Source organism: Pipistrellus kuhlii, unplaced genomic scaffold (genome assembly GCF_014108245.1).
Source record: "Pipistrellus kuhlii isolate mPipKuh1 unplaced genomic scaffold, mPipKuh1.p scaffold_m20_p_13, whole genome shotgun sequence".
In the NCBI taxonomy this organism is placed as follows: Eukaryota; Metazoa; Chordata; class Mammalia; order Chiroptera; family Vespertilionidae; genus Pipistrellus; species Pipistrellus kuhlii.
The window spans coordinates 34,783,054-34,808,054 of record NW_023425438.1 but is presented as its reverse complement, the minus strand read 5'-3'; the positions used below and the strand labels follow the sequence as shown (position 1 = coordinate 34,808,054).

The window sequence follows — 25,001 nt, the reverse complement described above, 5'->3', positions numbered from 1 at the left end:
ATTGTATTCCTTTTTGAGTCTCACCTATAAACATCCTACAGAATCAGTATTCCATTTGGGAAAGGCTACTGAAGGCTAGGGAAGTCTGTTGAGGGTGTTTAAGGAAAGGAATTACACCTCTGGCTTCCAGGCAATCCCCTGCTCTCTTCTTGTCCCCTGCCCACTCCAATATCCTAATTTCTTTCCTGGACCAGAAACACAACTCCATTCTCAGTAGCCCAGGCACTTGGGCTCTGGGGTTCATGTGAGAGAAGAAAGAGTCTTTATGTCCCGGCCACCCAAAAGACAAGGGAAGGTGTAGTCAGACAACCCCCTGAGTCAGAGGAGAGCTGTCCCCACCTCTGTTCTTGTCTTCTTGTATGAATGAATTCTCTCTGCTCTACAAACCTGTAGCCTGGTTGGTTAGTCTACCTGCCTTAGTAGCCATTCAAAAGTTGACCTGGAAACATGAGACATGGTAGACACAGGAGTGGTCTCCAAATAATTTTTTAAAAATATATTTTATTGATTTTTTACAGAGAGGAAGAGAGAGGGATAGAGAGTTAGAAACATCGATGAAAGAGAATCATCGACCAGCTGCCTCTTGCACACCTCTCACCGGGGATGTGCCCACAACCAAGATACATGCCCTTGACTGGAATCGAACCAGGGACCTTTCAGTCCACAGGCCAACGCTTTATCCACTGAGCCAAACCGGTTTCGGCTCCAAATAATTTTTATTGTGCATTGCAGAAGCAAGAAATTTTTTAGCGTGTATATTTCCCTATATCAAGTATTTATGTAAATACTTGGCACAATCTATTTACACGTATCATGATATTAATATATTATATGCACTTTAAAACATAAACAAAATTAAAATTTTAAAAGAATGAAGTCAACTTAAAATAATCAATATTTTTAACATAGGGTTCTTTTGTTTTCAGAATAACTAGGATAGAGCTATGCATCACCTTCTTTAAAGAAATCATCCTCAGGTTTTCCTTTATTTTGTTCTGAGATTTAAATTTTTCCCCCAAACACTCAGAAAAGTTAAAATAATAGTATAATGAATACTTGTATACTCATGACCTAAATTAAACATTAATATTTTTGCCATATATGCATTATCTGTGTTTGTGTGTATACTAGTTAATGCAACCAAATGAAAATAAGATACAAATATTATGCTATTTCAGCTATAAACACCTCAGCTTGTATCATCTACAATTAAGAATATTCTTCCTCAAAATCAAAATACTTCAATCATAGCCCAGGAAATTAACAATTTCCTACCATCATCTAATATGCAATTCATATTCAAATTTCTCTAATAGTCCTAAAAATATCTTTTAGTGCTGGTTTATTTCCAAACAAGGACCAGATTCAGATTCATGCACTACATGGAATAGTTATGATTTTTTAAATTCTCTTTAAGTCTAGAGTGTTCCTCATTTATGTTTTTAGAACACTGTCTTTTTAAAGAGATCATGTAGAACTGCTCACATTTTTGTACTTATCTGATTACATTTTGCTGTGGTGTCACTTACCATGTTCCTTTATGTACTATATTTCTTCTTTCCTGAGAGTTAGGGTCAAAGGCTTGATTAAACTTAGTGAAACTTTGGCAAAAACATTACTTAAGAAGCATCTAAATCCAGGCCATCCACTATCGACAGGTGACATCTGACCTCTCCAATGTAAAGTTACGCTTTCTCATTTATAATTTATCTGGGGGTGACATTTTTCAGTCTATTAATTATCCTTGCCTGAATAAATTATTACATTATGAGGTTAGAAAATGGTGATTTCCTCATTCTCTCATTTCTTCTCCATTTATTAGCTGGCATTCTACTGTAAAAATATTTCTACCCAGCAGTTGTGACTCAATTGTTGAGTGTTGGCCTATGAACCAAGAGGTCACTGTTCAATTCTTGGTCAGGGCACATGCTGGGTTTTGGGCCTGATCCCCACCCAGTAGAGGGCATGCAAAAGGCAGCCAATCAATGACTCTCATCACTGATGTTTCTTGCTCTCTCCCTCTCCCTTCCTCTCTGAAATCAATAAATACATATTTTTAAAAAAATATTCCCTCATCTACTGAGAATGAAATACAGTTCCTTCCCAAAGGCAGAATGTGTTTATTAAAAATTTCCAGAGTAAGGAGTTAGTAAAAGTCAGCTTTTTCTTACTTTTGCTTTTTAAAAAAATCATTATTAGTAGTATCTCTATGTACTTATAGATTTTCATTTGATGCTTTATAATAAATTAGTCACTTTTTTTTTTTACTTCCAACTGTGGCAGTTTAAATTTATAAATTAAATCTCTAAAAATAAGCTCAATAAATGCTGATGTAGCACTCCACACACTGGGGTGGGAAGATCTATAAGAACTTTTTCCTTTTAAGAAGTCCCTATTCATATTAGAGCTTAGGGAGCATTGAAATAGCACTTGTCATATGGAATAAACTTGGACTCATTACTTGGCAAAATGCCAGAAATTCCTGCTACAGCATTATATGAGGTGTCTTAAAAAGGTAAACACTGACTTTTCAACATTTTACCTCAGTCTGCCTACTACTGACTTTTGGGGAGAAAAAGAAAGATGTGAGATTTAAATTTACCACTAACATTTCCTTAATTAAAATGAGAACTGTAGTGTTGATTACATAGCTCAATAATAATTTATAGTGTGATGTGACAATTCAACCTTCTTCTTTTTGCTGGATGTAATGATCAATCCTGACTAGCTAAAGGACAATAAATATAGATCATGGGGTAGTTCAGAGAAAGGTTGACCCATCAGAGACATCTCTGAGGCCTCAGCAATGGAGGCTCCTGTCTGTCTGTAGGCTGAGCAGGTTTCCCAAAGGAGCACCTGATGGGCCTGGCTGGGGGCTGGGAGCTGGGAGCTGGGCCCACCCTGGAGGTCATAGAGCCGGACAGGGGCCCAGAGGCCCCCTCCAGGACATGGTCTTGCCGGGAATGGGAAGCCTCCACCCAGGAAACTTCAGAAGTCCTTTAAAGTGAACTGGAGGTGGCTGTCAGGGCATGATAGCATGCTGAGTGGAACTGCAGGAATTTCATTCACACTATCATTCTGATACGAGTGATATTTCTGTGTTGTTAAAATGAAATGTCTTGGGTGTGATTTTTACTGGTTTAGGGAGACAACAGCTAGGGTGCCAGTTTGAAAAACAAAGCTTGGGGAGAACAAACATGTACCCTTGACTAGGGAATGTTTACATAAATGTCCAGACTAATTCCAGACACTTGCTTATTTCACACATCAGTAAATCTGCTAAGTCACAAACGGGCCCTCCCTTCATCAGGCGGTATGAGGTTATGTAGGTCTGGATGATTGATGCCAACTTGAGATGTCAACCATGAATCAGAAATAACAAGTGTTACACCTAAGAAGGAAACGGCAGGCAGATTGCTTTGTGGCTATCAGTCACACCTACAACACGATTTTCTCTCCTGTCAGCACTTACGTTATCAACACCATCAAAGAAAGGTGAGTTTTTCCAGCTGGGCACACATTTATGCTTCATCTCAGTTTTATAACAATAAATTTCTCTTTCAAAACAAAAGGGATGAATTACAATGCTATACTTCCACTAAGCTAGCCTTGACACAACTGGGAAATATTTTGGACTTCCCAGTAAGCACTGGGATGGGGATTGTTCAGAGTCATAATGAGCTCACATTCTTCACCCAGCATTTCCTTATCCAGGGGGCAGGACGACAAGATGAAAACTTTCTGGCTTTTCCCGTTGCCCCACTACAATACACAGAACAGCAACACTGTTCACCTGCTGCCCTAATGATGCTGACACGGTGCAGGAGTCCAAGCACCAAGACACTCAGAGAACCCAGGCATTTAGTGTCTATGGCTGAAGGTGAGGTGACCACCAGAGAATGCCAAGGGGCTCCAGGAGAAGGTGAGAAGATTCCTTCCAGTAAAGGGTGAGGATGCGGTACCAGCAGGTTCATCCTATCTTTCCGTATAATGTTCTCCCACTCCCAAACTCACGACCCAACAGGCCTCACAGGATTACCTTGGAAAGATTTAAAAACACTAAGAAAACCATTACAAATCTGTATTGCTCTTTTAATATAAAAAATGTTTAGGTTCTTATAGAAAATATTAGTGTTTAACAAGGACACTTGGTTTAGTGATTTATTATTTCCAATACATATACCCAACTATTATTAAAGATTCTATACCCAACTATTATTAAAGAAGTTTGGGAACAGAGATACAGAGACATAGTTCATGACACTGGAGAACAAATAAAAGGCCAGATAGCTTGCCACCTTCATCTGAGGATGAAAGAACTAAGGTCCTTGGAGAAAATTATGATAAAAAATCATTTCTATATTTTCTTAATGTAAAGACAGCACAATGAAAGTTAAAGTAATCAGGCAAGATTTCCATTTGAAAAAGAAACTCAAATTCTTTAAGTTTTTCTATGTTTAAACGCAGACACAGAGTAAATCACAGGTGTGGAGCACGAAGTAGCATTCCCTGTGCGGTGAACATTTCTGTAGTCTCATGGAATCTATTTTCAGTATCCATGTGGTACTAATGTCCCCAAGTTTCAAAGAATAAAATAGTCGATGAAATGCAAAGCTTGCATCTAGGATGCTAGAAAAATGCTAGCTATTATATGATGGCTGTCATTTTTTTTTAAAGTCTGGTTCTGCTTGAATTACTTCAATAGCAATGAAAAGAGGCATGCCTTTCCACCCATGATGTAATTTGCCAGGTTATACTTGCATAGTATTCTATAAAGACAGAATCTTTTGGAAAATAGAAAAAAAGAAAAGAAAAAAAAAGACCAAAACCTATGGTTTTTTGCTTTTTATAACCAGCAGACAAAACACGTGAAAAGTATCAACTATTTGTTTTTAACTTTGTCTACTTCCCACTTCTAGATGCTTCAAATAGGATAGAAAAAGCAAAGCAGCAACAACAAAAAACTCCATAGACTACACTGAAGGTTAACGTTTCAATATTTCATTTGCAGTCATTAGTAAAGTCTAGAAAGGAAACCAATTATTGATTAAGTGCCGCCTTAGTTTCTGAATATTTTTCCATAAAGAAATAGTAAATGTGAGCCATGTATTATTGCATAACCAAGTTACTTTTTTCTTTTCATAAATTTTTTTGCTTCTTTCAAAAGCTCTTCCATATCTTCCTTCTCTTCATCCTCCTTTCCAGGTTCCCAGTCAGAATCTTCATCTGTGGGCTCATACTCTTCCTCTTCATCCTCTATAAAGCTGTCATTCAGGTCGTACTCATTGGGTTGCCCTTCATCGTCATCCACATTGTTTCGGACTGAAAAACAGAAGTTTGGTACATGAATTGCCACTCAACCTGGGATTAGAGATGGCTAATTGTAAAATGCCCTTCTCAGTCAAGAAAAATTCACTTTACCCAATATTTAGCTAATCACTACACATTCCTAGGAAGGGGACTAAAATGACCACTTGTTATTTATTATTTCTAGTTTTTCCTACCATGAGGCTCCTACTAAAATGTCCTTTGAGATTCATAATAATGGCTCCTTCATAATATCGTAATCATATCCAGGCTTGGGATGGTACAGTGTATTTCTGTCCCAGTTATTCACTGCCCCTCCCTATGTTATGATTATATTTCTCCATCCCCAATGACTTCAGACTTGGCCAAAGCAAGTGGGTGGAAGTGGTGTGTGGCCTTCCGAGGAGAAGCTTGCAGAGCCTTTCTGTGGTTCTGCTATTTGGATGTCCCCTGTGGTTTGCTATTATGATGTCCCCTGGCTGCGAGAGCAGTGAGTCCCAGGCAGGGGCTGATCCTCCAGCCTGAACGCTCAGCTGGGACGAGGCCACAGCCAGCACGAAGCTGGAAGTGAAGAAACATATCTCGTGTTTGTGTACGGCAGTAAAATTTGGGGATTATCACAGCAAACCTAGCACAATCTGACTGATGCATGAGGGTTGTAATCAAATGAGAAGATACAAAGTTTACATACTTTGGAAAGTTTAGTTTATAAATTTATGATATTCTACAATTCATTATACAAGTAAGATTACTATGGTAACAGCATATAGGATTTATAGATTTCTAATTAATATTTTAATACAAGATTCTTCTGTCTCCAAATTAATTTCTTCCCTTATCCCACTCTGTTTTATATTCCTTCCATAGTGAGCATCAGAGTTGGTCTAAAGTAAGGCAGTAAAAAATCCTGGGAAGATATGGAGCATTTAAGAAACAAGTAGGTTCAGCCAGTGTGGCTCCAAGGTTGTACATCAACTTATGAACCAGGAGGTCACAGTTCAATTCCTGGTCAAGGAATATGCGTGGGTTTCAAGCTCAAACCCCAGTTTTAAGCATGCAGGAGGCCAATCAATGATTCCCTCTCATCACTGGTATTTCTCTCTTTCTCCTCCCTTCCTTTCTGAAATCAATATGTATATAGTAGGATGCTTCTATCTGGAAATCTTCTGAATAGCAGAGGACAATCCCTGTAGTTAAAAGCAAATGTATGGGTAAGAAATATTAATGTCTATGCTTTTACATATGCTTTAGTTAATGTCTTCCTACAGTTCACATGAAATAGATATTTATATTTTTCTTAATATCACTACTCATTCCAGAGGATTTGATAATAGCTTATAATAGAGATGATTTAAAAAATACAAATACAAATAGAATCTTAAAATATATGTCAATCTCAATTTTTAACATAATTGTTATAACTTGAGCATCAAGTTTCTTGGTAGCCAAAGCTAAAAAGGAGCTACATAATAAGCTGCACAATTCTCATTAGCGTAAGAATCGCCTTGGTTTCCTGAGGGAAATCTTGCTAACTCCGAACACAACTTACCTTTTTCTACCTTGATGTCCTTGATTGATCTATTATTCACTTTGTCTGGGATGTCCTAAACCCACCCACCACAGGCCAAGAAACAAAGATGACTGAAATCCTACCACCTTAAATTAAAGACCACATTAATTTAAAACTCCCACCTCTGGTGTACCCTGATAACCCCAGGTTTTGGAGCATCTCACCACAAACATGTCACCTCAGTGCTGGTTTTTCTGTCTCTCTGTAACTTTGCCCACTTATTAGACATATAATAAATAAATAAATATGTGAGTAAATGAACATTATATAAATGAGAGTAAGATCTTGGGTAATGTTAAACTTTAAAGATTTAGGAAATAAGAAAACAAGTAGGTTATAATTCTGTCTGATATCAATAAACTTAAATATATGAGACCTGAGTACTTAAATTAATATTTGAAATACTCCAGATACTTTAATTTGTAGGTTTTGGAATAGGAAGAGATATTCTAATTATGCTGCCACAGAGCCTTTGAAAGTGCATTAAAAACATAAGGCTAAATGTTGCTTAATATTATCTATAATTTTTTAAAAAAAATCTTTCTAATGAAGTAAAAATATTTTTACTTCAAAGAGATTTTGCAAAGAAAATTCACATATTTTTAATGATGCCATATAATACATATTGATAGTGTTTAGGAAAATGGTTCTTATTTCTGTGAAGATACACAGATGTGTCAAATACTTCTTTCATAGAAAAATGCTAAACTTCATCAATAAAATATAATTTTAATCAAGATTATTACATTATTGCTAGAAAAGAAGTTAACAATCATAAATGCTACATCGTTAGATACAGCCTCAGTAAAAATAGTAAAACATATAATCTCCATACATATTTCCTCAGATAAAATAAGTATACTGGTGTCTGGAGTAGTAAAACACTAAAGTATGTTTCAGCCAGAAACATCTAATGGAATCCCCAATGGTGAAATTATTTTTATCACTAGATTACAAGTAGATTGTGTTTATACAGATACACATAGGCATAGCCTGAAAGTATGCATTTTATTCTCTCACTCTGTGGGCAGAGATATTGTGCACTGAACTGGCTTCTGCCAATGATACAAATAAGCTAGAATTTGCTAAAAGGGAAAAATATTTCAGTTCAGAAGGAGGGGAAATAGAAGGTCAAACAGGCTGATGTAAATAGGACTGAGGGACAGTAATAGTTGCTTGTCTAGTGTCTATTCCTGTTTCTTCTCTTTCCCCCCAAATTTTAGTTTCTATTAGGGATCTCTGTGGTTCTGAAGGAGGTGACTCTATTCTGGTTCCAAGGTTGGTACAAACTAATCAATGGCATAGTGAATGGTCAAGAGAAATAATGTGATCTAAGCTAGTAAAAAAAAAAAAAAAAAGTGAATTTTATGATTTTTTTTTTTAGAATAGAGAGAGTCAAAGTTGTCAATTCTCTTTCCCTCTCTCCTTAGATGTAGAAGTGGGTACTTATCATCCCAGCTGAATAAGGATGAGAAGAAAAGTCAGTCTTAGGATAATATAAACCCCTTTAAAGACAGAATGGTGGAAGGAGATTGGGTCACTGGTGACATTATTAACAATATTAGTGAGCCAAAACATAAATTATGTCCAAATCTAGTCCTATATTTGAACTTTGCAATTATAGAAGTGAGCAAGATCTCTGTACTGTTTAGACTAATTTGAAATTTTGTTTTCAGGTACTTACAAAGAAAAAAATCCTAATAGACGCAAGGAGAAATATATATTGTTACACAATAATTGTAGAAAATATTTGCTGCATAAATACTTATATTTTTATTGAATAAAAATCATTAAAATTAGCAATTTGACAAATTCACAGGTGAGGTTTTGGAAAAAATTCATAATAACTACAAACTGTATGTATGTTTAATAGGGATTCAGTAAAGGTTTCATTTTGAGTTACCTGAAGAAAAATTACTTACTTGAAAGTGTACTATGTCTATATTCTACCTTGTGCTGAGGATTCTTCCTGAAGAAAAAGAAAGAAAAGAAATCAGAAGTAAGATCTAGTTTTCCAGTCACTAAAAATTAATGACTATTTTAATTAAAACTAGAACACTCACCAACTCACACAGACAATTAGACCCCAATAAGCCTCTCTTTGAAAAGCACTTGCTTTTCCTTATTAACTACACTCACCATGCTGTACACAGCATTTGCTTTTTGATTTCAACATTTACTGATGCCAGGCATATTTCTAGATGAAAAGATAGAGTGGTGAACCAAAGTTCTTTCCTCATGACTTATATACTCTAGAGAAAGACAGCATGAGACAAACAAAATGTATCATATTCCTAAAGTAAAATATATTTTATTTTTAAAATGTCAATGTCATATGTTACATATATAAAAATATAATGTAAAATAGTATATAAAATATATAACACAATATAAAATGTGTGTGTGTGTGTGTGTGTGTGTGTGTGTGTGTGTTGGGTAATACCTAAAAGATACTTTTAAGGTTCTTCTGAGTCCAAAGAAAAATCTGACAGTCACAGTAAGCAGATTCCACTGCAATCAGGTTCCTGGCTACCAACTGCTCAGCATCATAAGACATTAGCTATAGTCCATCCATCACTCAGGGGAACAAGGAACACAGAGGTCTTCCCAGATGCTTCCAAGAGATATGCCACTGTGTCTTGGACCTGTTCTCATCTGGCTTGTTCAACTTGAACAGTATGTTGTGCAAGGGACTCTGGTTTCAGGATCAGAAGACCTACCGTATTTTTCGGACCATAAGACGCACCAGACCATAAGACGCACCAGTTTTTAGAGAAGGGAAATGAAGAAAAAAAGATTCTGAAACAAATAGTGTCCTAAAATATTTTATGTGCATTAAAACCCAACATCACAGTCATAAACACATGTAATCAACCCTGTAAAGTAAACAGCAGCATTTAGAACCATTTTAGAGCCGGGCAAGCACACAGAGACCACACAGAGCCGGGCAAGTAAAAAAACTTTTTTTTTAAAGTATATGTGTAGGCTATATTTGGACCATAAGACGCAGGGACTTTTTCCCCCCACTTCTGGGGGGGGAAAAAGTGCGTCTTATGGTCCGAAAAATACGGTAAGTCTGAATTCAAATGGCACTGCTACAGGTTATGGGATTCAGGGTAACTCCTATGAACCAAGTCTCCACTTCCTCCTCTGTAAGCAGGGATAATAGTGCCTACTTCACACAAGGTTGTTCCAAGAGTTAATGAAGTAATGTGTATTAACATTTGTAGGCTATTAAGCATTTTACAAGTGTCAGCTATTTTTATAGAAAGAGAAATTAATTTTACTTTAAGATAGCCAACAATATCTGAAAACTTGCCAGCAAAAGTAATTGCCAAGTAATACTACATAGCTAAGTTTTGCCTTCAACAATACATACAATTATTATGGCTGAATATGTCCCCAAACACATTTCACACACTTATAGAATATTTTCTAACATTTTCCTATATATATCCATTCTCAAAAACCAGTTAATAAGGCAGAATGCCTTTTTCATATTCTGTAGGGTTCTTTGGAGACATATGAGCATTTGTAATAACTCTCCAGGATGATTTTAAATTCCATTCAGGACTTGTTCCTAATAATGAATAGAAATACTCAGAGTTCATTCATAAAAGATTTATATCAACCTTGTTCACAAATGGCATTTTCTATAACTCAGCAGGCCTCAAAATCCTGTATGGTTTTGCGCGTGCGCGCACGTGTGTGTATGTGTGTGTGTGTGTGTGTGTGTGTGTGTGTGTGTGTGTGTGTTTGCATTGTTACTAATTATTAACAGTAATCTTCGGGTTCTAAACAAAAACCATACACCCATAACCACCCCAGGTTTTTGTGAGCTGTTACATTTTAAAATATACATTTTCTAAAACATTTCTGATTTTAATGATATAGGTATATGAATAACAATACATAGTTGAAGGAAGAACACTTCAGGAAAAGGTAATTTTTAAAAAGTCTTTAAATTTGCTTTAAGGCTAACATAGAAACAAGCTAGGGCAGGTGGAAAAACACAGAAAGGTCTGTATAGCTCAAGGGGAATGAATGAGAAGGAAAATATAAGGAAATCAAGTCAGAGAACTTGTGAGACATGGTAAAGAGTTTTGAAGGAAGCTACCGGAAGGTATTAAGTAAGAAAACATTACATGACTTGTTTTTAGAAAATTCCTCTAGTTACTACTCGGAAAACAAACTACAGAAAAGCAAAGGAAGGAAAGGGATATACCCCAGGAAAGAGGTTATGACTAAGATGATAGAGACAGAGAAAGTAAGAAGTGGTTATGGTTTTAAAGGTTGAAATGGCAAGAACTGTTGATGGCCTGGAAGAGTGGAGTGAAGAAAAGAAAAGAAGCAAGGGTGCTTCTTGGTTTGGGGCCTCAATATTCTGTTAAGGTGAAGTCATTGACAAAGACGAGCACACTTGCGAATGCATTGCTTTCCTGATGGAAATCAAGAGTTCTGTTTCAGATGTGGTGTGAACTACCTATTTACAACCAAGTGGGGACATTCAAACATGAGTCTGGTGCCATTAAGTTCAATTAGCTCACCCAGGGAATAAGGGTAGAATAGAGAATGGATGAGATCAGAGAACTGAGTCCTCTGGCTCTGCAATAATCACAGGGAGAAAAAAAGGAAGAGGAAACAGCAAAGAAGCCTACAAAAAGTAGCTGAGAATATAATGATCTGACTGTATAAATATGAATAAATTGCTCTCTGCTCTCAATTTCTCCACCATTGATGGAGAACTCTAAGCATAAATGACCCAACCTCTATTTTCCATGTTTTTATGAGGAACCGAGGCTCAAAGAGATTGAAGTTATACCATAGAACCGACATAACCATAACTAGAATTTTACATCTGCTGATTTTATTTTTTTTAAAGAAAATTTTTTTTTAATATATTTTATTGAGTTTTTACAGAGAGGAAGGGAGAGAGATAGAGTTAGAAACATCGATGAGAGAGATTCATCGATCAGCTGCCTCTTGCACACCTCCTACTGGGGATGTGCCCGCAACCAAGGTACATGCCCTTGACCGGAATCGAACCCGGGACCCTTCAGTCCACAGGCTGATGCTCTATCCACTGAGCCAAACTGGTTTCGGCACGTCTGCTGATTTTAAAACCCATATCTCTCCATTATAAAGAGCTACCTAAAGATTAAATAGGCAACAATAATGAGAACAGAATAGTAATTTTTCTTTTTGCTTACTTCCAAACATGTGGTAATTTAATATCAAAACTTAACACTCCAAAATTTAAATGAACCGGAAGTACTGTTTTACATCAACCGTCTAAAATAGTGACTAGCAGATTAGGTGTTCAATATTTGCTCAATGAATAAATGATCATACTATCTTTTTGTTTTCATTCCAAAATAATTTACCTTGCATTTTAAAAATCCCAACACTTATTTTAAAACCTAATGCAAAAACATGAATTCTATGTTATCAAATATCTAAGTCTCAAAATTTAGAAGAAAAAAAGAATAAATATGGTCTTTATTAAATAATAAAAGAATAAACCAGTATAAATTAATAGAAAGTAGTCAATTTGGTAACTGGAAGTAATTATAATTTGCTACTTATGCCAAAAGAAATCTGCAAATTCTTATATATTTGCAATTAATACTGAACATAACAAAGAAAAACAAATTTATTATTAAAATGAACATATATTCAAAAAAAAAAAAAAAAAGAGAGAGAAGAAAAATACCATAGAAGCCATATTTTGTCAAGGCTATATGAAGATAATTGATGGTGTTACTGCTATTTATAAATAAATTTTTAAAAAATTATAGTCAAGTATTATGTAAAACTGTGTAGCAAATGATCAACATTTAGTCTAAAATACTTTTCTTCTAAGACCATATTCTTATACATGATTAAGGAACTATAAGATGGCAAATGATGATAGGTTACTTTCTCTAACTGCAGGTCCTATAAAAATGCATTAAAAGATACTATCAACTTTGATTCTGCTCAACTACAAATAAAATGATTGATAATCTCACATAACTAATTCTGGGAATTTCAACTACCAGGCAACTATATATAGTGTTTCTGTAATAAAATCTATTCATTTTGCCTTAAATTATATAATATAGATTTATACTAAATACAGGTTCCTATTTTTTATTAAATGGCTTCTAAAAGTCAGTATCTTATAATTTGAAATGTATACTTGCGTACATTATCAGTTAAGATAATATTGCAATAACTTAAAACATTTTGGAAAAATAAAATATTTTATGTCATAGCTGTAAACCTGAATCAGCAAAAACAAGATATCATAAATTTACTTATTATCAAATATACATTTAAATGATTTATTGCTTGTGGCAAAACCCTGTTCTTTCACTCTGTACAGATCATGTTACAGATTCATTAGAATGAGAGCACTTATAGTTGATGACTGATACACTTCCTTACCTCATCCCTCTTAAAAGGTACAATGAAATAAAAAATTGAAAAGTTGGGCGCTGGCTTCTGAGAAACATGAAGGCACCAACATCTTCATATGTATAACACCTGTTAAGGTTTTCTAAATTCAAGACTTCACATTTTTACATTAAACTGGTTGAAAATTCATCCCAATCATTTTAGTGTATATGCATTCTAAATTTAATGTTTAATTTAACACTCCGATCGGTAGGATAGCTTGCTGCTGGGGTTTGGCTGATGGGGACTAAGCAAGATGGGCAGGACACACCCTGGAGCCTGCCCACCCATAGTCCCTCTCTGACCCAATCGTGCACCAATGAGGTCCCTCAGCCTGGCCTGCGCCCTCTGTAATCTGGGCCTCTTTGGGGGATGTCAGAGAGCCTGTTTCAGCCAGATCCAATCCCGCAGGCCACTCCCCTTAAGAGGGCGCCAGATGAAGGGCTCATGGCTGGTTGAGTGCTGTTGTGGGAGGCAGGCACAATAGGGCTGGGATGGGCAGGAGCAGCAGGTAGGAACTGCAGGTGGCATTGGACTGTGGGTTTCAGCCTGATCCCTGCAGGCCACCCAGAGGGACCCCTCCTGTGCATAAATTCATGCACTTGGCCTCTAGTATATAACTAAAAAAATAAATGAAGAAGAAAAATAGAATGAAAAACAGTTGGCTAAGTCCAAAAGAAACAGGAAAAGAAGACTAAAGGAACAAAGACTTTATGTGAGAAATAGAAAACAAATAGTAAAAGACAAAATTAAACTGAAATATATCAGTAATTGTATTAAATGTAATTGGACTAAGCATTACATTTAAAAGGTAGAGACTATCAGACTGGATAAAAAAAATAAGACCATGAAACCAATTATATGCTATTTGTAAGATACATGCTTTAAATATAAAGACAGAGATTAAAAATAAAAGGATAGAAAATTGATTTGTGTCACACTAAGGAGCCTGGATAAGAGTGTACGATGGGATAGCATCAACCACTTTTAAATCATATGATTTGCATTTTTAAAGTTAGAAATGAGGAAAATTTCAGATATTTATAAGGTTAACAACAATTTAGAATTATCTAAAAGAAATACTGTAATCCTACTTATTAGAAGACTCCCTACTTTCTATGGGAGTTTAAAACTAAAAGTTAAAGACTTGAGATGGAGAAACTGCAGGCATAAATGAATAAATAACAGAAATTAAGGAGAACAGGAAGCACAACCAAACCTACAAGATTTCCATACCTATAACAAGATTCTCCATAAGGGCATTCAGGCCGGTCATCAGCTACATCTTGACACATGACTTGTACACCTCCATAATCACTATCACCAGGGTGGCTGAAATGTTGGAAATGAACAGGATTCTTCCTATAAGGGTTACAAATATATAGTGAGAGAAAAAAATAACTAATAGAATATGCAAAATTTCTAGATATACTAAAAAATAATAGGATATGGCAGGAAGCGAAGCAACACACATCTGATTATTCCAGAATGTGAACTAATATGCTACATTGTTAAAAACAAAACTCATCACGTATTCAATACAGAATTCTCCATGGTAACAAAATTAATTTCTAGTGAAATATGCTAAGCCATGTATGTCAATTGATATTACTTTACAGATAAAAGTACAAGTGTTTAAGTACTTTTAATGAGCACACTAAGGCACTCTGCTAAGATTTAAAAAACAAAAACAAAAAAAAACAAACAGACCATTACCAACATTCTAGAAGTTTCCACAGGTCTCCTTCTAATCATTAAACCCATTTTCTTACCCAAAAGTAGACACTATCCTATCATAGAAAATAGTGTATCTCAAATTTTTTGGTTGCAAGAAAAATTTACTAAAACTCCAGAGAGCTTTTGTTTATGTAGTTGTTTATTCTGTTAGAAATAAAAAATAAGAAATTTAAAAGATATATTTAAACAACTTTACTTATTACTAGTGGCCTGGTGCACGAAATTCATGCACATTAAAAAGGAATTAGAGGAAATATTTTGATATTGCTATTTGCCCTATCTCTATAATAGAAGTGTCCAGCCAGCCCCACACCCATTGGGCAACACCAAGACCCAGCAGGCCTCACCCCCATCAAGCCTCACAAGGCGGGAGATGCAGCCTCACATCCTTGCACCAGGGCCTCAGGTCCCTGGCCCTGGGGCTGGAGTGAGTGGCACAGCCTCAGGGGGGGTGCAGCCTCAGGGGGTGTGGCCTCAGGTCCCCCGGCCCTGCCACCAGAGCAGGGGCACAGCCTCAGGGGGCATGGCCTTGGCCCGGTGCTATGCTGCCTCAAGTCCCTTCTGATTGGTCCTTAAGATGTCACAGTGTCACAGCGTTATGGCATCACGGCATGGTGACCATTTGCATTTTAGCCTTTTATTATGATGAGTAGAGGCCAGATGCATGAAATTTGTTCAATAGTAGGCCTTCCTTCCTCGAGCTGCTGGCACTGGCTTCCCTCTGGCACCTAGGACCCGGGCTTTATTCCAGCATCTGGGACCTGGGCTTCCATCACATCCCCGGCTTGGTCCAGAGGTTGCTTAGAAGGACATATGGTCTAATTATAATATTATGCTTTTATTATTATAAATCATAAATAACATGTCTTAATGTAAATAATTCTACCTTCCCAAAATTCATGGAGACACTGTTTCAAACTTTTAAAATGTATTTAATGTCTGGCTCAATCATAATGGAGGGCATCTGGATTCTCAGATCTGCTTTTATATCCAATCACTAACAGTAATGCAGATCATGTAGCCTCTGGAAAACTCTGCTGTACATCTGTGAGTAAGAGAATTAGAGTGAAAAAGGCAAACCCACAAAATCTTAGTATCATTATGAAAATGGTTTTATCCTTATAGATTTCCTAAAAGCTTCCTGGAAACCAGGACTTCTCAGGAGTCTCTTGACCATACTTTGAGAAGTGATGTTATAAAACAACACATTAGTTTTCCCTGTTCTTGAATTTAAATTGAAGAATTTAGTATATACTTATTTGAGAGTGACTTTTTATGTTCACATGATTACTCTATATTATTGGATATAGTAGTAGTATATTTTCATTATTGTGTAACATTCCATTGTATGAAGTTGCTACAATTTATTTGTCCATTCTACTATTCATAGACCCTTGGGTTCATTCAAGTTATTGGCTTTTATAAATAACACTGCCATGAACATTATATTTTTGGTGTACATGTTTATGCATTTTCTACATATGCAGAAAACTCTAAAGATTCTACAAAAACCATTTAGAATACACTAATTAAGCAAAGCTGCAGGATAAAAAATAAAGTTCTGTTTCTATACATTCATAATAAGCAATCCCAAAAGAAATGTTAAAATCAATTTCACTTACAACATCATTTTAAAAATAAAACAGTTAAAAATAAACTTAATCAGAAGCTGAAAGATTTGTACACTGATTTAATTTTTATTAAAGAAGACACAAATAAATGTAAAGATATCCCATATTTGTAGAATGGAAGAGTTAATGCTGTTAAGATGTCAACACTACCCAAAGCAATCTACAGATATAATGCAATTCCTATCACAATCCCAATGGCATTTCTTAGAGAAATTCATATGGAATCCCAAGGGACACCAAATATTCTTAAAAGGTAAGAAATATTCTACAAGTTTATAAATTATGTTCCATCTGTGGAACTAAAACTTTTTTAAAACAGACAAAATTGTGAATAAATGCATAAATTCTAACTGCTGAAATTGAAAAATATTGTTATTCAAGTGCTAGAATGGCAAGGTACTTTAACGAAATAATATTAGTGTGATATATGCACACTATTGCAGAGAAATCAAACTCTACTGGGATATATTGGTTTCACAAGTTGGAATCACAAAGAAATACTTCTGAAATAGTATTACTTAATTATAAACACTCTAGTATAAACGTTATAGATCAAACTACAGCCTAAAACTAAGGGATATTAATTTTAATAAATGAAATTAGAAAATATAGTGCAATCAAGTGAGGTAAGTATAGAAGTAACCAATTAATCCAGAAAATATACATTCAGTTGTTTTAGAAGGCATCATGATGATTCAAAAGGACCATTAAAAAAATATAGAGGAAAATGCACAAGTATAATAAGATGCCTAAACAAAACCTAAAATTATCTTGATAGTTATAATGAACACAACTATTTATGAAGCTATCTTTCTAATATCTCAATAAGACACTAAATAAGCAAATATCTGGGTCTGAATGATTCAATTTTCAAACCCGGAATCCCCAGTTCAAATCCTTGCATTAACCAGCACGTCTACATATAATATGAAAAATTTCATTTTTAAAATCTTATAGCAGGATTTGTAAGAATGCACACTGAGAAAGTATAAACCAAGTAGATACATGAAAAAGCTCCTAATCTCCAGGGGTCTTCAAACTACGGCCCTCGGGCCACATGCGGCCCGCAGAGGAGTCTGATCCGGCCCACCAGGTTTTTTGGGCAGTGAGTGCAGCCGAGGTGTTACAGTAGGAATTAGTAGTTCATATAGTCTGGCCCTCCAGCTCTCTGGGGGACCGTGATCTGGCCCCCACTTTAAAAAGTTTAGGCCAATGAGTTTTAGTAGACTTTTAATACATGATAACGTATATCTACATAGCTACATGCCATTGAAATAATGGAATTATAGCTACCTGTAATTTCATTTTACCTGTAGCAGTTTGCTCCATACATGCAGGATGTTCTCTTGACCTCAGTTTCTTCAGAACCTTGTAGAACTAGATCGGCTGCTTTTGCATGCAGAGTTGCAGGGTTGGAGGGATCAGAGGTAGGCCCAGGACAAGATCCTTGAGACTCCCCATGGGAAGATTTGCCTTGGGCACTCGAACAACTCTCAGAACAGCTCACAGTCTCTTCTTTATTTCGTGTTCCTTTGGTGATGATTTCATCTTCAGAAACCTTACCAAGTTCCTCTGTTGGGATTTCACTTCTCAGTGCATTAGTCTTCTTATTATTCACATCTGTGTTACTTAATATGATTGCAGAAACTGATTGTGGCATTTCCTAAAAAACAAATCAGAAAAAAATGTAAAAAAGAATATGTAAAGTTAAGCATAAAAGCATGGCACTACAAGATTCATGCAATATATATATTTTTAAATTTTTAATATTTCATTCAGAATTATTAAAAATACCATTTTCTATGTCTCTAGTTAATAACTTAAAAAAACATAGTTATTAGAAAAGAATTTATAGCTGGACCAACCATTCCAATCATGTCAAACATTCCATAAAAGATAACCAGAAAAAATAGAAATGAAGCATAAGCAAATACATTTGATTTCATTTGAATACAATCTTTCTCAAAAAGCCTACTAATCTCTTAAATTTTCTGCTCAACAATGTGTTTCATTCTTAACATGCACAGTCCTTATAATTTCTTGTAAGTTACTGCAATACTTCATTTCTCCCATCTAAATATCATGATTTTTCCCTATAACTGAATAATGAAATTACTCCTCCCTCACAGATAAATTTACATGAAGCTATGTTATGGCCAGCTCAGAAAATAAACATGATTCCTCTGGCATGATCTGAATAAAAGTTTCAGTTTAACCAATTAGAAGGGTTGTGAACCAGCTAAGTATTCTCATTAACACTATCGGACCTTTTTTATTTGTACTTATTGCCAGCACAAAGAGTAAACCTGGTCCTATGCTATTACAGATGACCGCTTACTGACTAATACTTTCTTTGGAGTGAAAACACTTTTCAGATACACCCCAGTCCTCCTGGGAACCATTTCTAGGAAGTGATGACAACATACTAGATACATATGAATATTCACCCCCATGTATAACTGAGGACTCATGTATACTGGCTGCATCTGGAAAAAGCTGATTTTTATATTACTTAATGCCTAACAGTTCCAATTTCTTGAGAAGATATTATTAACATGGCTTCTTTTGGACAAATAACATGGCTTCTTTTGGACAAATTTTAATACTTTTCTTTTTTTAAATAATACAGAAAGTAATTTTAAAATATTATCTAAACTGACTTAACAATTTATAAATGGAACCTAATTCTTATAATGTTTCTTATAATAACTATTGGAAAAGCAATCATTGGCTACCTCTTAGAGCAAACCTCCCGCTGGTGACATACCATTCTTCTAAACCATAAACTCTTTTCTCCTAAGCTACTCAACTACACCCCCTTCTCATCTCCCTCTGCTGCAGGACCAACCAACACACGCCAGAGACTAAGACAATCCTGGGCCACCTCCCCACTGGGCAGTCTCCCACCAGGTCAACTCTCACAGGTTGCTTTTCTGCCTATGCAGGTACTAATTGGGTAGGTAGGCCACAAATCCACTGGCTAAGCCAGTGTCTAAGTAAATGCCATTCTCTTCTTCCTGTTGGTATATCTAAACTCCACAAGTAATTCTCTCAGAGCCCCATCTACTCTTAATTTTAGAAAGGCAGAAAAACCTCTACACAAACATAGCACTCCCCCAAATCGTAAAGCCTTGTCTCTCGGTTCTTTTTGTATACAGCTTAAAGGTGGGTCAGTGAATGCCTTTCAACAAGCCCCACGGGAAAGGTCTGGCTTTCACTATTGGAGGCTCCTTTCAAACATGAAATACTCAGTAGTGTTGTCCCAGCTTTGGGCCTCAGCAACAGTTATAGGACAATGTGGGGAGGGGGAGTCCCACTCAACATCTGAAAAAAGGGTATTGCTAAGGGAAGAAGTTAAATAAATTAGAATGCATTCTTACTATAAAACACTGTGTATATAATATATATATATATATATATATATATATATATATATATATATATATATATATATATATTATATACACAGTATATATATACACTGAGTGGCCAGGTTATTATGAGTTCATAGATCATAATAATCTGGCCACTCAGTGTATATCCTATATAATAAATGGCTAATATGCAAATTGTCCCCTTGACCAGGTGTTTGACCAGCAGGCAGGCCGGCCAACTGCCCATGTCCCATCCTCCTGGCCAGGCTAGCCGGACCCCACCCATGCATGAATTGATGCACCAGGCGTACGCGCACACATACACACACACACACTGAGTGGCCAGATTATTATGCACTTAGAGATAATAATCTGGCCACTCAGTGTGTGTGTGTGTGTATAAAATTTATATAAAGAGAGAAATGAAAGAGAAGAGGGGGATAGAGGAAAGAGAGAAAGAGAGATATCAATTTCTTGTTCCACTTATTTATGCCCTCATTGGTTGATTCTTATATGTGCCCTGACTGGGGATCAAACCTGAAATCTTGGCACATGGGGATGATACTCTAACCAACTAAGCTACCAGGCAAGGCTTTTTTTTTTTAATTAAACAATAACAATATACATAGTACCATGATCCCAGTTAGCTTAAAAAAAAAAAATCCCTATATAGCTATGTGTGTACTTAGTTGTATAACTCTAAATGAAAAGGTTTAGGATACAAATCAAAATATTTGTAAGATAATGGGACTGAAGGATAAGACAATTCAATATATAATATATATGTTTTATTCTACATGCTTCTGAATACTCTGTTAGTGGTAGTGTTTTTTTCACAAGTAGGTATTACTTTGACCACATGGGGGCAGCCATCTTGTGTGTTGGAGTAAAAATAAAAAACATATAAAAGAAAATGAAATATAAGTCATGAAATGTTTGGCATCATATTTCAACTCCCTCTACTTCCATGAAATATAAGGAAGGATTTGTTTTATTTTTAAATATTTTACAAGAAATATGTTTAACACGTTAATTTATTGTAAAAGAGAAGTTATAAAGTCACAGATATCAATTCTATGGGTCAAATATACCATTTTAAGAGTCACAGAAACTAGAATTCATAATGTTCTTTATGGAACTCCATGAAATATTGATATCCAATAGACCCTTGGCATTTAAGAATTTAACAATCATGGTTTCAATTATTTATAAATGATCCCCAAAATCCATTATATGCAGTAATTTGTAAGTTTGCTGAGACATAAATTTGCACTGTGCCAATTACAAAGCTCATGAGCCAGAGTAAGTGAATTAGCAACTGAGGGAACAGGAAAAATGGAAGGTTCTCTGTACTTGGAAGAAGTAGGGGAAAGGCGGAAAGTTCCATATTTTATAAAATACCCACATTGCTTATTTCTTAGATTGGATGAAAATATAAAGAATGAAGTATGGGAGGCTAGAGATTCATTATAGAGAGGACGGATGCCCTACACTGTAGGGCATGGAGGGATGGAGGAGCATGGAGCTCATGGAAAGTGACCTTGGTGCTTGGAGGCAACTGGAATGCATTATTAAGGAAATTAAAATAGTTGATTAACTTGCCCTTCCCATTCCTCAACCATCTGAAGTTTTCATGTACTATCTAGCTTTCACCCTGATTTGTTCTGTAGCTTCCTCTTCTACTCTTGCCCATGCATATCCACACACACATCCATGCACACACACACAAGACACTGCAGTGTAGATAGACATCAATGGATCATACACTTCCCTGCATCTGCACCTCTGCTCAGCAACTATGCCTTCACTGACATTACTCCTCCTTTCCAAAACAACTTGCTAACAGGCCAGCCATCTTTCAACACCTAACTCAAATACCTCCTTCAAAAGAGGTTAACAGTCTTTCCTACCCCTGCCCAGGGTATACCCCAATGTTCCCACCATTTCCAGCCTCCTCATTTATTAGGTTTATCTCAACCCAACCTAAGAAAACTACCAGTTGTTTTCCTGCTCTCTGAATTTATCCAAATCTAACTAAGTATTTTTAAAAAGTATAATGTACATCATTCATTTCTTCCTAGACCTCTTCCTCCATTCATTATCAAATGACTGAGAAAGGGGTAACACTGCCTCATCTTTCTGACCACTATGAATGGTCAAAATGGAGATTCCATTATCCAAGTTCCTATAATTTAATACTAAAGCAACCACAGAGACAAGACATGCTTGTGTTTTGTTTTGTTTTCCTCTTAACTTAAAAATTTGGATAACATGAGCCTAAAGCTACCTGTGACCATGTTGTAGACCATGTGAAAAAAGCCTGTCAATAGCAATAAAGAAAATTCAAGAAGCACAAATAAGAAAACAATAGACCAACCTGATTTGATCAAGTCTCTGGCTGGTCCCTATGATCTATAGTTCCTGCTGTTTTTCTTCCCATTCTGGAAATTGAATAATTCCTGTATCTTTGTGTGGGATACAATCATCAAAGATGGCTGCCAATAATCACGCCCATACCTTCTCTATAAATCATTCCACTGGACAAGTGGAGTCTAATCTTCCCCTGAATCTAAGTGGTATCTTCTTCTGAGCAAAAGATTGCTGCAGAATGATCATGTACCAGTTCCAGTTCTAGGCCTTCAGAGACCTGAAAGCTTCTTCTTTCACTCTGTCAGGCACAGATTCTCAGTTTAGACTACTTAACAGTTAAGTGGAAGGAGGCCCAGCCAGCCCCCAGTCATTCCATCAATCCTTGCTGGGGCACCATTCCTGAGAGTGAAGCCACCATGGATGCTCTAGCCTCAGCTGAGCTGCCAGCTCAATGCAGTCAAGCTGACACTAAAATTGTGTCATAAAAGAATTGCCTTGCTGAGCTGAACCAGCCCACAGAATGATAAGAGATAATAAATCATTGTTGTGCTAAGCAACTAAGCGCTGGGGTAATTTATTTCCCAACAATAGACAGCTGATACACTTTATTTTGCTTATGTTGATTCAGTTAGGCTTCCTTCTGTCATTTACAACCCAATCCTAATTAGACTGTGTATAGGACATACTATTATTTATTTTAAAGTTCGTAAATTCAAGTACCCTCATTTCACTCCCCAGTTAGATAATTACATAACTGGTAAGGGGTGACATAAGGAAACTGATGAAAAATGAATTATTTCAGAGCAATTCTCTGCATTATCAGAAGTTATAGAGCCACAAAGCTCTTGCAGACAGTCTCATATGTATGGTAGAGAAATCCATTGTACCCAAAATGAAAAGACCTGTGTTTGAGACCTTTGTTCTCTAGCAATGTGCTCTTGTGCCCAGTTACCTCCAAGGTATTGAATGATGGTACATCAGTAGCTCTCAACCTTGTTGCACATTAAAATTGAAAATGTTTACTTAACATAATACTGATGTGCAGGCCACACAACTGAATCAGAATCTCAGGAGTAGAGCCCAGTGGGGAAAGGTGATTTCTGCCCCTTTTCTCTTCCTCCTTTCTCTCTCTTTCCCAGGAAAATGTGACTGATTCTTCCCAAGTGAACTGACCCAAGTCTACTCTGCAGGCCTGGCCAAACTGTTCTTAGCCCCACATAATTGGCAATCTCATGCCATTACAGTATGAACAGGCAGCCCCCACCTCCAGTTTTCACTCTTTTGTAACTTTCCCTCTCACCTGCTTCTGCACTGAAGACATCCTTCAGGACCAGCTTCAAGCCAGTGTTAAAGTGAAATTGGGTGGGAATGGAGAGTGGGGCTTAGAAAGGTCTTGGGTCTCAGTCTAAGTCCTCATCTCTGACCCAGTTTTATCAGAAAGCCCTGCATGAAAGGTTATGAAAAGGTAATGAAACCTTGAACCCTGTTTCTCCTGTGCTATAAGAGCTGATCTCACTCACAAAACCTAAGATAAGAAAAAGAAATTGGCCAGATAGAGCTCATTCATTTTGATGAATGCTACTTTGATGTCATCAAAATCTCACAAATCTATCAGTTAAAAAGGTTTTTGTGTAAGTTGTACTTGTGATCATCAAACTGATGGGTTGAAATAACATAGTAAACATGTATATTATAGATTTTATTCTGAAAAAAATAAACTTCTCTTCTTCGAAAATAAAGTCAGTTATAATAATATGTTCAGATAGTAGAGCATGTTAGGTCTCAAAGTAAATAAGTTTTACCTTATAAGCTTTTATGGGCAATACACTGAGTCAGAAAACATTTTGTTTTCATTTCTTAAACTTGACTCCAAAAGCAAGCAAGGGGTTCGGGCTATAGTTATTAGACCCCACCTCTCTAGCTGAAAGAAGGATCCAGTGGGAAGCTGGAGACGAGGCAGGAATGAGAGTATTATGAAAGACCTGACCCTCGGGAAGGCTACTGGCCTTTCAATCACTCCAGTGCACACTATCCTAAAACCAATCCTATCCTTTGGCTCTCGTTGAGACTAAAAAGATGAGGACCACAGAGCTCAGCAATAGGTCTACACTCTAGGATCATGAAAACCATATCTGAAGCCACCCCTTCCACCAAGAGGAAGAATATCTGACCTTTCTGCTCCAGGGATATCTTTTTTTCTTCTTTTTTTTCTTTCTCTCCTGTATATGCATCCAATATAGGCCTAACTTTCTTTAAGTACTCAGTGCTAAAGAATGCCTAAATTAGCCAAACTTAGTAAGTTAGCAAAAACTGAAAGAGAAGGTTTATAAATACTGGAAGTTAGCCTAAAAGTAATCCTGCAACAGGCTATTAAGAATTAGCCCATTTGTTGTTCTCTGATACTCATCAAGAAAAAGGTGGTTTGCCCTAAGCCAGTTCGGCTCAGTGAATAGAGTGTTGGCCCTCGGACTGAATGGTCCTGGGTTAGATTCTGGTCAAGGATGTGTACCTCAGTTTCAGGCTCGATCCTGGGCCCTGGTCAGGGCATGTGTGGGAGGCAATGAATTGGTACGT

At 36.4% G+C, this 25,001-nt stretch overlaps 1 protein-coding gene across 4 annotated transcripts in view; it reads right to left on the bottom strand.

The window, feature by feature from the left end:
- Positions 1–1,016: 1,016 nt before the first annotated feature.
- Positions 1,017–25,001, bottom strand: part of APLF (aprataxin and PNKP like factor) — an 80,848-nt gene continuing 56,863 nt past the window's right edge. For 3 of the 4 annotated variants that reach the window (XM_045580840.1, XM_036435569.2, XM_036435567.2), the window contains 4 exons: positions 17,994–18,346; positions 14,552–14,677; positions 8,800–8,846; positions 1,017–5,322 (listed from right to left, as the gene is read on the bottom strand). In XM_045580840.1, coding sequence (XP_045436796.1) covers positions 5,126–5,322; positions 8,800–8,846; positions 14,552–14,677; positions 17,994–18,346 — 723 coding nt within the window. In that variant the 3' untranslated portion in view covers positions 1,017–5,125. The other variant, XM_036435570.2, reaches the window with a different exon arrangement.